The sequence below is a fragment of the Molossus molossus genome, unplaced genomic scaffold, assembly GCF_014108415.1.
Source record: "Molossus molossus isolate mMolMol1 unplaced genomic scaffold, mMolMol1.p scaffold_m16_p_20, whole genome shotgun sequence".
In the NCBI taxonomy this organism is placed as follows: Eukaryota; Metazoa; Chordata; class Mammalia; order Chiroptera; family Molossidae; genus Molossus; species Molossus molossus.
The window spans coordinates 28,040,615-28,054,959 of record NW_023425356.1 but is presented as its reverse complement, the minus strand read 5'-3'; the positions used below and the strand labels follow the sequence as shown (position 1 = coordinate 28,054,959).

The window sequence follows — 14,345 nt, the reverse complement described above, 5'->3', positions numbered from 1 at the left end:
ATAGGATATAATTGGAGGCAAAATGAGAATTGCTACAGGGAATTTAGAGGTGGGAAAGATTGGTGTTCAATTTGAATGGTCTTGGAAAGAAAGTGAGGGGACTTGAGTCTGAAAATTCGTTGTGTACCTACTTGTTGAGTAAGGGTAAAGTATAATGTACTGAGAGTATATTGCAAATAAAAGAGTTGAGACTAATAAATGTGTTGAGACTAAATACAGGGACCTATTTGGCAAACAGTGAAATTTCTATGGTGATGATGAAAATGTTTGAAAGTATGAGTCTCTACTAGAGATATAGTGTTTTTCTATGTAACAAAGCTAAGAATAATGGGTGAAACTCAGATTTCAGGTCAATGGAAGGAAATCATTGATCAAAGTGAAGCATTTCAATAATAAAGATAACTGTTTTATAGGTCAAGAAACTTCTGCACTGTCAGTTGGCAGATGTTTGATGCCCATTTGTGAGGGGCTGGGAGAGCCCATGGCATGGATTTCTTCATGGGTGAGAAATTTGAGGTTTTTGTTACTTAAAATGAAAAACATAAGGACAACATAAAGTTTGGTGCAGACTGTTTCTTTTCATTCTGATATTTCAGCCTTCCTTTTTTCATGTTATTAAAAGGTCTTTTTTTAACGAGTAAATGAGAATGTCTGGTACATTTTGAAATTCTTAATGATCTAGTGAAATCCAAAATTATGAGGGCCACAGGAAGAGTGATAATTCCTAAAGCAGTTTTTAAAACTGACTCAGTGTTACTTGGTGTTCAAAACTGAATTACAATAGTAATTGAAATGATCAAAAAAAAAAGAAAATTTAAAATATGTAAGAGGAAAACCATAAGTGTGTGTGTGTGTGTGTATACATATACATATATATATATATATATATATATATATATATATATATATGTCACATTGAGTAAGATATGAAGGATAGAGGGCAGTGGTCAAAATCTCTCAGAATTGTGAACTGAGTAGTTGAGAGAGTTCAGTGAGAAATAATATTTGATTTGGCCATGATGATTGATTTCTCAGGCAGAGTATCCATGGGGTAATAAAGCAATATATTGATTGAAAATAAGTCTTTGGACTCATGTGGAAAACTTATCTTCTGAGAAAAGAAAGGGCAAGATATTGGCTTCCATATGAAATATACATATTTCAGATATATGTATATCTGAAAGTTTAGTTATGGTCTCTAGACAACTCATATGCGAGTTGGGCTGGGGGGCCAAAGCTGAAGAAGGGCAGCTCCAGGAATGGCAGTTTATATTTACAGGAGAAGAAATGCAAAACATTTAGGGAATCGCTTTTTAGAGGAGCCACAACTACAACCAAGATTTAAAAGAGGCAGAAGGCAGAACTGGGCAGTGGACAGAGAGATTTGAAGTCAGGAAAATTAAGGCAAAGGGGAAATTTCTGATATTAAAATAGTTCTGCTAAAGCAAGATCATCCATGTAAGATTTCTACCTAGAAGTATTTCTCTGACATCTTAGTAGAGAAACATCCTATGTTAATTCTCAGAATGAGGAAGGTTTTGATATAAAATATGAACCTGTTGCCTGAGTTTAGGAGAAAGTGTAGCCAGGAAAAAGCAGGGTAAATAAGGTGAGTTTGGATGGGATTAGATAATCTTGGATAGGGAAGTGAAAAAAACCTTGGAGGGAAGAAAGAGGAGACCGGATACCTTTTATAATACTGCCTTTTTTACAAGTTATCCCTCGAGCCTAGGATACTTTTCTTTCATGTTTTTCTATTTGGCAAATTCTGATACATTATTCCAAATAAAAATTATGTTTTTTTGTGAGGTCTTCCTGATCTCATCATCCAGCCCGTGACTTATTTACCTCTCTTCCAAATGCAAATTAGCATTAATCTTATCAAATTTGTTTATTCATTTAATAAAATACTTATTAAATTGTTACCAAGTTTCAGACACAACTCTGGGCATTTGAGATATATCAGTGAATAAAACAGAAAAAATTCCCTGCCTTCTTGGAACTTATATTCTCGCAGAGGAGAGAAACAATAAATAATTGAGATAAAAAATAAGTGCATTCTATATGTTAGAAGATGATATGTGTGATGAAATACATTAAACGTACAGTAGGAAAAGGTGATGTCAGTACAGGATATGAATGTTGGGGTGGAGGCAGACTGAAGTTTTATTTAGGGTGGTCCAGGTAGAGTTGATGGAGAAGGCCTTTGAGCAAAGGCTTGGGATAAATGTAAAAGCTATCCATATGGGTATTTAGTGGGGAAAAAAAATTCTAGGAAGAGGAAACAAAGGCTGTAAAATATTAAGTACCTGAACAGATTTGAGCAGTAAAAAAGCAGGACCTAATTTAAAATTTTAAGTGATCTTTCTGGTTTCTGTATAGAGATTAAGCTATAGATGGACAGATACAAGTAAGAAGGTCTGTTAGAAGCCAATTACACTAATGGAGGGGAGAGAAGGCGGTGGCTCAAACCAAGGTGGTAAAGAATAGTATATGAGAGAAAGATAGAAATGATGACTGGGCATTATGGCTCATCAGTTGAAAGACTGCAATTGTCATTGTTTGAGATAGGGAAGACTATGGGAAGTGTCCACAAGAGCTCAGTTTGAGATTGTTATTAGATGCCCAATAGGAGATGGGAGAAGGCAGTTGAATATATGAGTCTGAAGCAAGAGATAATTGGATAATACATTGATTTAGAAGTCTTCAACACATATATGGTGTTGAAAGCCATGGATGGCACTGGGTGATATTAACCAAAAATGAATTTAAAGAAAAGAGAAAAGAATAAATAGTGACCTCTGTGAACATTTAAAAGGTAGGGCAAAAACAAAGAAATAGCAAAGGAGACTAAGGAGTATTCACTAAAGTAGGATTCAACAAAAAGTAAAGCACCCTGAAGACCAAATGAAGAAAGTATGTCAAGAGGCAGGCTAGATCAACCCAGTCAAGACCTGCCGATAGCCCAAGTAAGCTGAAATATGAGAAATGGCTATAACTCAGATAACTGGTGTCTATAAGGAAGGAAGTTTTGATGGAGTGAAGGTGGTGAAGGTCTAATTAGAAAGGGTTTAAGGGGACTGAACGAGAGGAATTAGAGACAATGAGTATAGACAACTCTTTGGAGATTTATTTATTTGTGTGTGTGTGTGTGTGTGTGTGTGTGTGTGTTTGTGTAGAGGAAGAAATAAAGCAGCAACTATGGGAAAAATGAGTTAAGAGAAATAATTTTATGGGCCTGTTTTTGCTTGTTTATAAAGTGAATATAATAGCATTTTTCTTTGCTGATGAAATGTTCCTGTGAAGAGCTGTGTAGCAATTCGTTACTTCATTTTCTCTATTGGAATGTTAGTTCCTTAACTTCAGGTGCTATATATTTTTTTTTATGTTCATGGCCCCTGTACTAAGTATAATGTCTATAACATAGAAAATATTCAATACATTTTTGTTACAATGACTTCAACAGAGTGGAATATAAATATATTTGCCATCTGTGAAGCAATGTCAGGAAAGTTCAGTTGACTTTGGCAGAGGGGCAAATTAATAGGAAGGATTGAGGAAGTGGCCACAGTTCGGAGATGCATGTAAACAGATATGCCTCCTGGTTTTCTGTGACTCTGTTTTCTCTCAAAACCCTTATCCTTGACTGGGATTCCCACAAGTGTTCAAAAGAAGTTGAAACTGTAACTGGTGTGCACCTGAAAGATGCTGTTAGATCTGGGTGGCCATAAGAAAATGGAAAGAAGATAGTGGTAAAAGAATTGATTCTTTGATAGTTAGAAAATTGAAGAGAATGCATTGAAATTATAAATAAAAATATAATTAATTCAAATTATGAAATCTTGGTCCAGTTCACTAGCAATATTTTATCATTATAAACAATAATTTATAACTTAGATGAAGAATATTCATTAATGAAATATAAACCTTGGACAAGGAATACTTAAATTTCTAAAACTTATATAGATTCCATTAACCAAGATAACTGGGTTATAGAATGGATTTTCAACCGGTGTGCCGCAAGAATTTTTTAAACATGCACTACCTGACTATTTAGTAAGGGGTACTGACCTCTTTTTCTTTAGATTGTCAAAAAAAAAAAGATAACAGCCAACACAATAGCCATTGGTATGAATAAATCAAGATTATACCTTTTTAAAAATCAGATTAGCAGAATTTTTTTTATCATGTTGCCACAAAATTTTAGTAAACAGTTTATTTGTAACATGAGATAATAAAGGTTGAAAATCATTGCTATACAATATCACTTATATAAAATATATAAAATAGAGACATCTATAGAAACAAAAAGTAGATTACTGGTGGAAAAAGGAAGGAGGAAGACAAGTATAGCTGGGTAAGGGGTGATAACTAAAGAGCACAGAATTTCTTTTTCAGGTGATTAAAATCTTTTAAAACTGGTGAGGGTTGTACATATTCATTAATACATTAAAATCATTTTATTGTACACTTTAAATGGGTGAATTGTATGGTAAATAAATATATCTCAGTAAACCTATTTTGAAAAGTGAAGTTAGGCTAGCCTCCCTATGAATATTTGCTTTACAAACTACTGTCAAGAGTATTATCAGACACTGTGGGCCTAGGAGGTAGACAGCCACAGTCTCACTAACCTGTAGGCAAGCGGTCCACTGGCTTGTTGGCTATATCTACTTTATTTTGGATGTCTCCATAGGGCAGAAGCCTTTAAATTATGGGGTTTTTTTCTTTATTGATTTGAAAAAGAGGAATCGAAAAGGAGAGATAAAAACATCAATGAGAGAGAACATCGATTGGCCGCTTCCTATATGCCCCCAACTGAGGATTGGGCCCACAACCTGGGCATGTGCCCTGACCAGGAATCAAACTGGCAGCCTCTTGGTGCATGGGCCGATGCTCAGTCACTGAGCCACGCTGGCTGGGCTAAATAATGTTTTTGCATTTAGTTCTGACTTGAAAAAGTAAGGGGACTAAATGGATAGGCAGAGGAACAGGGAGAGGGATGGGAAGATGGAGGGAGAGAGGATGAGTGAGAAAATAGAGAAGAATATTATAAATTAAAAGAGATTTAAAATAAATAAAAATAAACTTTAAAGTCATAAACCAAAAATAACATGAGTCATGATTTAAATAAATCAAGTTTAAGAAGACATTTATTTGGGGGATAATTGAAGACATGTGACTAAGAACTAGGTATTGATAATATTAAGTTATTATTGTCAAATTTTTAGAGTGTGATAATGGTATAGTGGTTAGTAAAAAATGTATTTAGGGTGAAATGTCAAGATCTTTGGAATTTAGTTTAAAATATTTTTTAAAAGAGATGTAGAAATAACAAAACATTAAATATTAAAATTGAGATTATGGGTTTCATATTTTCTCTACTTCAAATAATTTTAAATATTATGTAATAAAATATTTTTAATCACGAAATGGACTAATCATGAAAAGGATCACTTTGATCTGTATTATCAAACTACGAGAGAAAAAAAGGGCTTGTAGAAAAAAATACAAAGTTTTATCAGTCAAATTAGAAAGAAAGGAAGAAAAAATTTTAGAGAGAAAAGAATTAAAACAAACAAACAGAAAACACAAGTATTTTGGTAGAAATACATCCAACATACTCAAATCACAAAATACATAAATGAATTAAATGCACTTATTATAATACAAATGTTATTATATTAGATGTTTTAACCCAGTGTATGCTCCCTATAGCACATATAGCTAATCATACAGACACACAGAGTCAAAGTACAGAAAGAAAAATACAGAAAAGTTTTGGTTAGCATTATTAATTTAAAAAAATTGAATTTATAATTAACAATGTAGAAATAAACTCTAAAGTATTATAATAATAATTTCATCAAAATATAACATTCTCACCTAGGGTACATTTAACAGCATAGTTTCAAATTATGTAAAAAAATAAATAAGAAAAATATGGAAATGAACACATTTTAGCATATCTCTGAAATAAATAGAAATGGCCCTGGCCAGTGTGGCTCAGCTGGTTGAATGTCATCCAGTGCACTGAAAGGTTGCTTGTTTGATTCCCAATAAGGGCACAAGCCCAGGTTGTGGGGCTCGATCCCCGGTACGGGGCATGCAGGAGGCAGCCAATTGATGTTCCTCTTTCACACTGATGTTAATTCTTCTTCTCCCTCTCCCTTCCTCTCTCTCTAAAAATCAATTGAAAATTTAAAAAAATAAAAATAAATGGAAATGATTATGCCAGGCAAATAAATGAGTAAGGTTATGGGAAATTCAATTTAAGCCTGAGATATATATAGATGTGTCATATAATTAAGCTTTTTATATATAATCTATTACATATAGTAATATAACATATATTACATATAAACTTATATATGCTTATATGTATACTGTATACCAAATATATACAGAAAATGCATAATTTTTATTACACATGAAGCATTTATAAAGTCAATGCAACTTATAGGGAGATTCCATTAAAATATAAATAACTTACTCAGTTGTTTAACATAGTGATTTCAGTGGATAAAGGGAATGGATTGGGGAAAAATTATTGAAAGTAGAGATATGCATCAAAAATAAATTTAATCACCTTGATTATTTTACCTTACCCAGAATTGAAACTGTTTAGTCCAAAGATATAAGATACATGGAAGACATTCTACTATAGCAAAGTAAACAATAAAACATATATTTTTATTTTTAAGGAAAAATATGTGTTCAGTTTAGAGATACCACTGGTTAATTTGACCCAATCCAAAGTTTTTCATGGTTAATACCTGTGCCTTATGCAGACTTGGTGATTTCCCCCCTGGGGTTTTAATACCAGTTTGAGGGAAATGAAATTTAAGCTGAGAGAATAAGAATCTCCTGTCTGAATTTTGGAAAAGCAGTTTTTAATACCACACTCTGAGAGTTATCTAACTCTTTTGTTAAAGGATTTAGTTATCAGAATAATACTTTTCCTAGTTCCAAAATAAAGAGAACTGAGTCTTATGAAAGAGTAAATTTCCAACATGGGGAAACATTACTGCATCCTCAGCAGGAACCTGTTTTCTGTGTTCAGTGTCAAGGTATTTGTGTGCTTGTTTGTTTGTGGGAAAAAAAAAAAAAAAAGGTTATACAACAATTCCAGTTCTTAGCCCTGCGTAACTTACTTTGTGAAATTTTCGTAACTTAGCATTTGCTACTGGGATTCCAGGAAGCAAAAATTAAGAATTGAATCACCCTCCTGGAGCTGTAGTACAGGAGGGCTCAGGGAGTAATTCTCAGCTCAGAACAATAATAACAGAACCAAAAGATTGAATTGACTAATAAGAACTAATATCCGATACGCAGTATAGATATCATGCTCAGCATTTTTCACACATTATAGCATTTAATTGTCAAAATCTTCAAAAATTCCATATTATATATGGAATCAATGAGGCTCAGAACACCTATGTTAGTTCTTCAAGGTTGTACAGCTAAAAAGTGAAAAGCCAAGATTCATGTTTAGAGAGTATAATCTCAATAGTCATCAGTCTTTGTGACTACCTTAAATGTATTCTAATAAGGAGAAGCTCTAGGATAATTAGACCCATTTAACATTGTAGTAGACCTCCTTGTTTAAGTGGTCAAGCAGAGAATGGATGGCCCTTTTTCAGGAGTGGTTTCTACATCAGGTGTAGAGATAATTAGGTGTCTTCTATGGTAACTTCAAGTTCAAAACAAATGGGGAAAACAGCTATTATCTTATGCTGATGGCCTTAAGCAAAAAGGAAAGGCAGTGTTATTCATAGGATATGCTTCTATATTGAACTAAAGCTCGGGCTGGGAAGAGGTCAAGGGGTAAAACAATTAAGAATATGGATGGCTCTTTTGAATTCTGTCTCCACCTGGATGGCAGGTTCTCCTTCTGTGACTCCTTCTCCCTTTGCTATCTTGGGATGCACTACTTGTCATAATTGTTGTCACCCAGTCTATCTCTTTTCTCTCTTTGTTTTGCTGTCACAAATGTTGATCCACCTGCCTTCTTAGCTATGTCAGCCTCTCAAAAATTAGTTCACTAGCCAAAAACAAAGTTTGGACAGCTACTGATAATCTACAGAAACATGTGCTGACATTCAGAAGAATGAGGAAACTTGACTCCTGCTGTCTGTGCATGTAGTCTAAAGAGAGATGTGAGGCAAAAACAAAAACAAAAAAACAAAACAAAAAAAACGAGCAATAAACAAACAAACAAACAAACAAACAAAAAGAACTTAAGTAACATCAAAATAAGGACCCATATTAGTCCTGACATCAGTGCTAAAGATTGAAGTAATTAGGAAAATGTAGAAAATTAGGGTAAAACAATTGGTAAAAATAATCATTTCTGAGCTTCAAATTCAAAAGTTAAGAATATTATGCTGGAAAGAATAAAATTTAGGTCTATCCATACTGTCACAAAGGGTGAGATTCCCTTCTCTTTTTTACAGCCAAGAAGTATTCCATTGTGTAAATACACCACAGCTTTTTTATCCACTCATCTACTGATGGACACTTGGGTTGTTTCCAAATATCCTAAGTAAAATAAGCCAGTCAGAGAAAGATAATTAACATATGATATCACTCACATGTGGAATTTATTGAATGAAATAAACTAACAAACAAAATTAAAACAGACTCATAGATAGATAGCAGATTGACAGCTGTCAGAGGGGATGAGAGTTGCAGGACTTGGTGAAAAAAAAACCTCATAGACAAACAATAGTATGGTGATTACTAGAAGGAAAGGGATTGGGAGGTGGTAGAAGAGGGTATAAGGGGAATAAATGGTAATGGAAGAAGACTGACTTGGGGTGGTGAACACACAATAAATACAATATACAGATGATGTGTTACAGAAGTATACACCTGAAAACTATATACTTTTATTAATCAATATCAGCCCCAATAAATTTAATAAAAAAGAATATATCAAAGTGCATGATTGAGAGTGATGAAAGAAAAAAATCATATATAGATACAGATATAGATAGATTATAGATAGATATAGATATAGATATAGATAGATATAGATACAGTTACAGATAAAAGAAGTTTGGAACACAAATACAAAACTTTGGAAGGTTTAGAGGAAATATAATAGCCAAAAGACAGGGAACAGTGAGTATACAGGGACTATTGCATTTCATGACAAGAAAAACAGTGAATTAGATGAAAAATAACCTTTTTATTAATAGCATTAATAATGATTCATTATACTCTTAGGCCTCCAAAGGCTAAGACTACTGATACGATAGTCACTGAGTGACTCCTTTGCCCCAAGAGAGTACTTAACAGAATTGTTACTCAAAAACTTTTAAAATAAATCTGAAGTGTTAAACCCTTTCACTACTTCCTGTATCATAATGAGTAATCACATTTACTCACTGAATACTATAGTCCTCTTGGAACTCTTCTTTGGTTTTAGTAATTGGTTTAGGATGAAAGCTATGTTAATTGGGCACAATATCATGATGAATAAGAACCTGGCTCTGGGATCAGATACTATTGAGATTCTGCCCTGAATTCCTAATAATTATCACTATACACTTGGATCAGTTCATTAAAATTCTGTATGCTATGTTTCTCATTTGGTAAAAAAAAAAAAAAAAAAGAGTTAATATTTATTTCAAAGGACTGTTATGAAGACAAATGAGACAATACATGTAGGGTTCTTAACATAAACTAGGATATTGTTCAGAAATCTTAACTCATGAATCTCAAAGAACTCTAGGACTAGAAATGATTTTAGGGATCATCTAATACAACTGTTACCAAATCTGACCCATTATCAGAATTTTATTGAGAGCTTTGCAGAAATGCAAATGCATGGACTTTACTTTGAGATTTTCTGATCCATGAATGCTGATGATCAATCAGTTTGGAGAACCATTGATCTAATCCAACCTCATTATTTTACAGCCGAGGAAATGACACAACTTAGTGGCAAGAAAAGGTGCAAAATCTGGTCCTTCAACAACAAAGTCCAATTGTCTTTCCATAATGGCATAATCACCTGAGGAATGAAAAATTCACAGAGGAAAGAGCCAATGACTACTGTGACACATCAAAAATAAAACCCACACCCAGCCGGTGTGTCTCAGTGGTTGAAAATTGACCCATGCTCCAAGAACTGCTTTGTTTGAATCCCAGTCAAGGCACATGCCCAGGTTGTGGGCCCAATCCCCAGTGAGGAGCATGCAGGAAACGCCTAATCATTGTTCTCTCTCATTGATGTTTCTATTTCTCTCTCCCTTCCTCTCTCTCATAAATCAATAAAAAATAAAAAAAAGAAATGCAACCTTTGGGGGAAAACTTTGTTTAATTACACTTCTTGAAAAAAAGTATGTATTTATTGGGGACGTAGAATGAAGTAGAGCCCTCAGGTTAAAACCCAGCTGTGTCACTGCATACATGGCTTTAGGTAAGTCTTTAAACTTCTCTGAGCTCCAGTTCCAGCATTTAAATAAAAGTGCTGTCTGACCTAATTACTTTAGAATATTTTAAATTTCAAAAGAATTCAATATGTGACACTTTAAAATAGTAAATTTCTAGAGAAATAGTGTACTATTATTGTTAATAACTATATATCATTTCGTCGGGCCTAAAATTCTATAAAGCATGGTGTACATGATCAGTCCATGGCTGTTGAATTGAAATTATAGGCTCAATAAGCTAAAAGTTAAGATTGTTCCTATATAGACTAAGGAAATGTTTTGTTAACATGAAATGATGAGCAACAGAAGATTTATCATTGAAAAGAAAATCAGAGGAAAGTTAACATTAGCAATTTTCAGAACTAGGATGTCTTTAATGTCTCCTCTATCCTGTTCTCTGGTCTCACCAGCAAATGGGACCACAGAAGAGAATTAGAAGCCCAGCTGGAAGAGTAGTAGAAGAAGCTAACCTGTGCTATAAAAGCAGGAGTACCATATACACTGCTTCAGTTAACATATACACGGTAAGGGCATTGATGTAAATGGGCTATGCAATTTTCAACAATGACCTGGACACAGTAGTTTTTCATTTTTACTTATAATAATAGAACAGGAAAGAATGGCACTAGAAAGAGCATAATCACAAACAAGTCATGGAACAGTGAAATGCCAAACTTCCAGAAGGGTTTTCAGACTCTCTAGGATCCAGATCTACCTCTCAACCCTAACCGCTCCCTTCTGATAGCAGAAAAGCTTCTCAATAGCAGTTTTTATGTCTTTGTTTCTCAAGCTATAGATAATGGGATTGAGGAAGGGAGCAAGGATAACAAAAGTGACAGCAATGACTGTGTCCCAAAACACGGAGTAGGTGGCTGAGAAGCGCAAATACATGACAGCGACACTACCAAAAAACAGCAAGAACACTGCAAGGTGGGCAGCGCAGGTGGAAAAGGCCTTGTGACGACCCTCAGCTGAGGGTATCCGCAGGATCACCATGATGATCTTGATGTATGATAGGGCAATGACCAGGAAGGAGGCCACAATCTCCGCTGCATGTATGGCGTCCACAATGACCACCAAGGAGGTATCTGTACAGGCCAAGCTCAGCACAGGTGTGAAGTCACAGAAGATCTGCTGGATCTCATTGGAGCCACAAAACGGCAGTGTGCCAATCCATGCAATCTCAGGAAGTACAAAGAGGAAGCCACAAAGACAGGATCCAGCTGTCAGCTGGATACAAAGATTGAAAGTCATGATAGTTGAATATCGGAGGGGATTGCAGATAGCTATGTACCTGTCAATGGCCATCAGTGTCAGGACAAAACCTTCTGTGATACCAATAGAGTGGAAGAAGTACATTTGCATGAGGCAGCCTCCCAGAGTGATGGTCTTCTGCTCACTGACCAGGCTGGAGAGCATCTTGGGGATGGTGGTTGTGGTATACCAGATCTCCAGGAAGGAGAGGACACTAATGAAGAAATACATGGGGGTGTGCAGGGCTATATCCAGCTGGATGACAATAAATGTCACTAGGTTCCCAGTTATGATAAATCCATAGATGAGGAGCAATGGAATAAAGAACAATAAACTACTTCCATGCAGATGAAGAAACACAGAGAAGAGAAACTCAGTGACCATTGTCTGATTCCCACTGGCCATGGACCGTGTAATCTATGGAAGGAAGAAAGGTGACAAAAAACTCCTGGAATAGGGATGGTGGTTATTCATTGAAAATGGATTCACTCTTTTTTTTGTAATCAGTTATGTAAGCTGATTCTGGGACCCTAAACAGGTCGCTTACAAATAGCTCTCGGCTGTACGTCCATGATAAAAAAAAAAAGCTGAAATATTTGGTTTTGGACCCCTAACTGAATCTTTTTGTAAACATCTTCAATTGATACAGAAAACAAAACACACACACAGACACACACACACTCAACCAAACAAACAAATAAAAACAGTGACAAATTTAATTCTCTGGATATATTTTCCAGAGGTCCAGTCACTTATTTAATTTCTTAGTTCGTCTCTTCACTATTTTTCTGTTTAGCTTTAAAATGTGTATCTTTTTTTTCCAGCTATTCTCTACTCTTGTTTTTCTGAAAAACAATTCTTAAAAAAATATGAAAACACAATCAGAAGCCCTGTTATCTAATCTGAGGCTGGGTAAAGTATTCATCTTTATGTCTCTACCTTTTTTCATTGATTTCATAGTAACATGTTTGTATCTCATTAGATAATAAGTACTCAGTCATCAGGAAATATTCTTCTTCTCTTAATTTCCTTATAATTCCCATTCTCCTCCACTCTCAATGGTTCATAGTAATAGATGTTGATACCAAGAATCTCTCCAGAACCACCTTGAACCTAATTAATGGCTGTTGAATTTGAACAAGCATATAAATTCTCCCCTGTGTGTTCCATCCGTCTTAGGAAGGTCACGCCTAACACCCCAAAAAAGGAAATCATTGTAAATGTTGAAAATCACTTCTATGTAACTATAGCTATCTTGGGAAAGAAGTATCACAAAAGCAGCTACGAGAGAAATTATGATAGCATCTATTTTGGGAGAAGAGCAGCAAAAGTTGTTGTTGTTTTTTTTTTTAAGGCTAATTAAAGTGATAGCAGGATACATTACCTCTTACCTTCACTATTTCAACATCTTTTTCACAGGTCTTCTTACCTCCCACAAGTCATTCTATAGATGAACATTCCTAAAGTGGCTTTTACTGTCCTTCTTCATTTAAGAAAAAAAAAAACGTTTACTTTATTTTTACTGTTAACACTATTACACATGCCCTACCACCATCCCCGCCACACACACACACACACACACACACACACACACACACACACCTCTGCACACCTCTACCCAGCTCCTTCCCCCTCCTTACTCTGACCATCACCACATTGTAGGGCCATCACTAGATGAGTGGATAAAAAAAGCAGTCTCTCATCTTTTCAAATAAATTTAAGGATCAAGACTAAAGATCTTAGCCTGATATTTCTTGTCTTTTCTATCTTGTTCTAATTAAATTTTAGAGCCAAATATGTTTCTACATACTTATGAGCTCAATCAAATAGGACTATTTTCTTGCATTTCTATTTTTGCTCATGTCATTTTTTTTCTTTCAAATTCTTCATCTCTTTCTGTTGGAATCCTAGTTGCCAATGTCCATTTAATGTTCCATCATCACAGAAGTCACATCAATCCTCAATGCCAGAAGTAAACACTCTCTCTTCTGATCCTTAAGAATGCTTTATGTTTTCCTCTTCAGTGACTTCTAACACATCCTGCTTGCATTTGAAATAGTTCTATATAAAGAAGCATGATCTCCCTCAAGTAGACTAAAGTTCCTCAGGAGGAATCATACAGGATAAATGAAACAGTGTTATTGAAGGGATCCCATGTAATGTTCATGAGACTAGGCATTTTACATATTTTATTTCATTTACTTCTACCTATGTAGAGATTATTATTGCTGTTCTATAGGGAAATAAATTGAGAACCACAGAGGAGAGATAACTTGTCCAAATTCACACAGCTAGGATCCAAAACAAAAAACTGGATGCCTGGTCTGTAGGTTTGAAGCCCACTGTTATGTTTTATACCACAGTGGGAAATTTATTTCAGAATTTTTCAGTCATTTTGCTTGTTTCCTGCTCTGAATACCACTACATATTTAGAACTATGCAGGATATGAGATGAGAGAGCTGATGTGGTTTTGTTTGTTTGTTTGTCTGTCAGGTCAAAAACAGATAAAAAAAAATGCATTGCAAGCTGGGAAAATGACTTTATAGAGGATGCCTCTTGCCATGTGCCTTAAGCCTTGAGGAAGAAGGATGGCAAAGATGAGCTTTGGAAGAAGCAATAGAGTTTAGCAGTAGGGCAGAGCCTGCATG

General features: G+C 34.9%; 1 protein-coding gene across 1 annotated transcript; it reads right to left on the bottom strand.

Annotated features, from left to right (window-relative positions):
* Window positions 1-11,153: 11,153 nt before the first annotated feature.
* LOC118638020 (olfactory receptor 6K6-like) lies at window positions 11,154-12,107 on the bottom strand. Its single transcript, XM_036273766.1, has one exon. The coding sequence runs from the start codon at window positions 12,099-12,101 to the stop codon at window positions 11,154-11,156; it is 948 nt and encodes a 315-aa protein (XP_036129659.1). The 5' UTR covers window positions 12,102-12,107.
* Window positions 12,108-14,345: the final 2,238 nt, after the last annotated feature.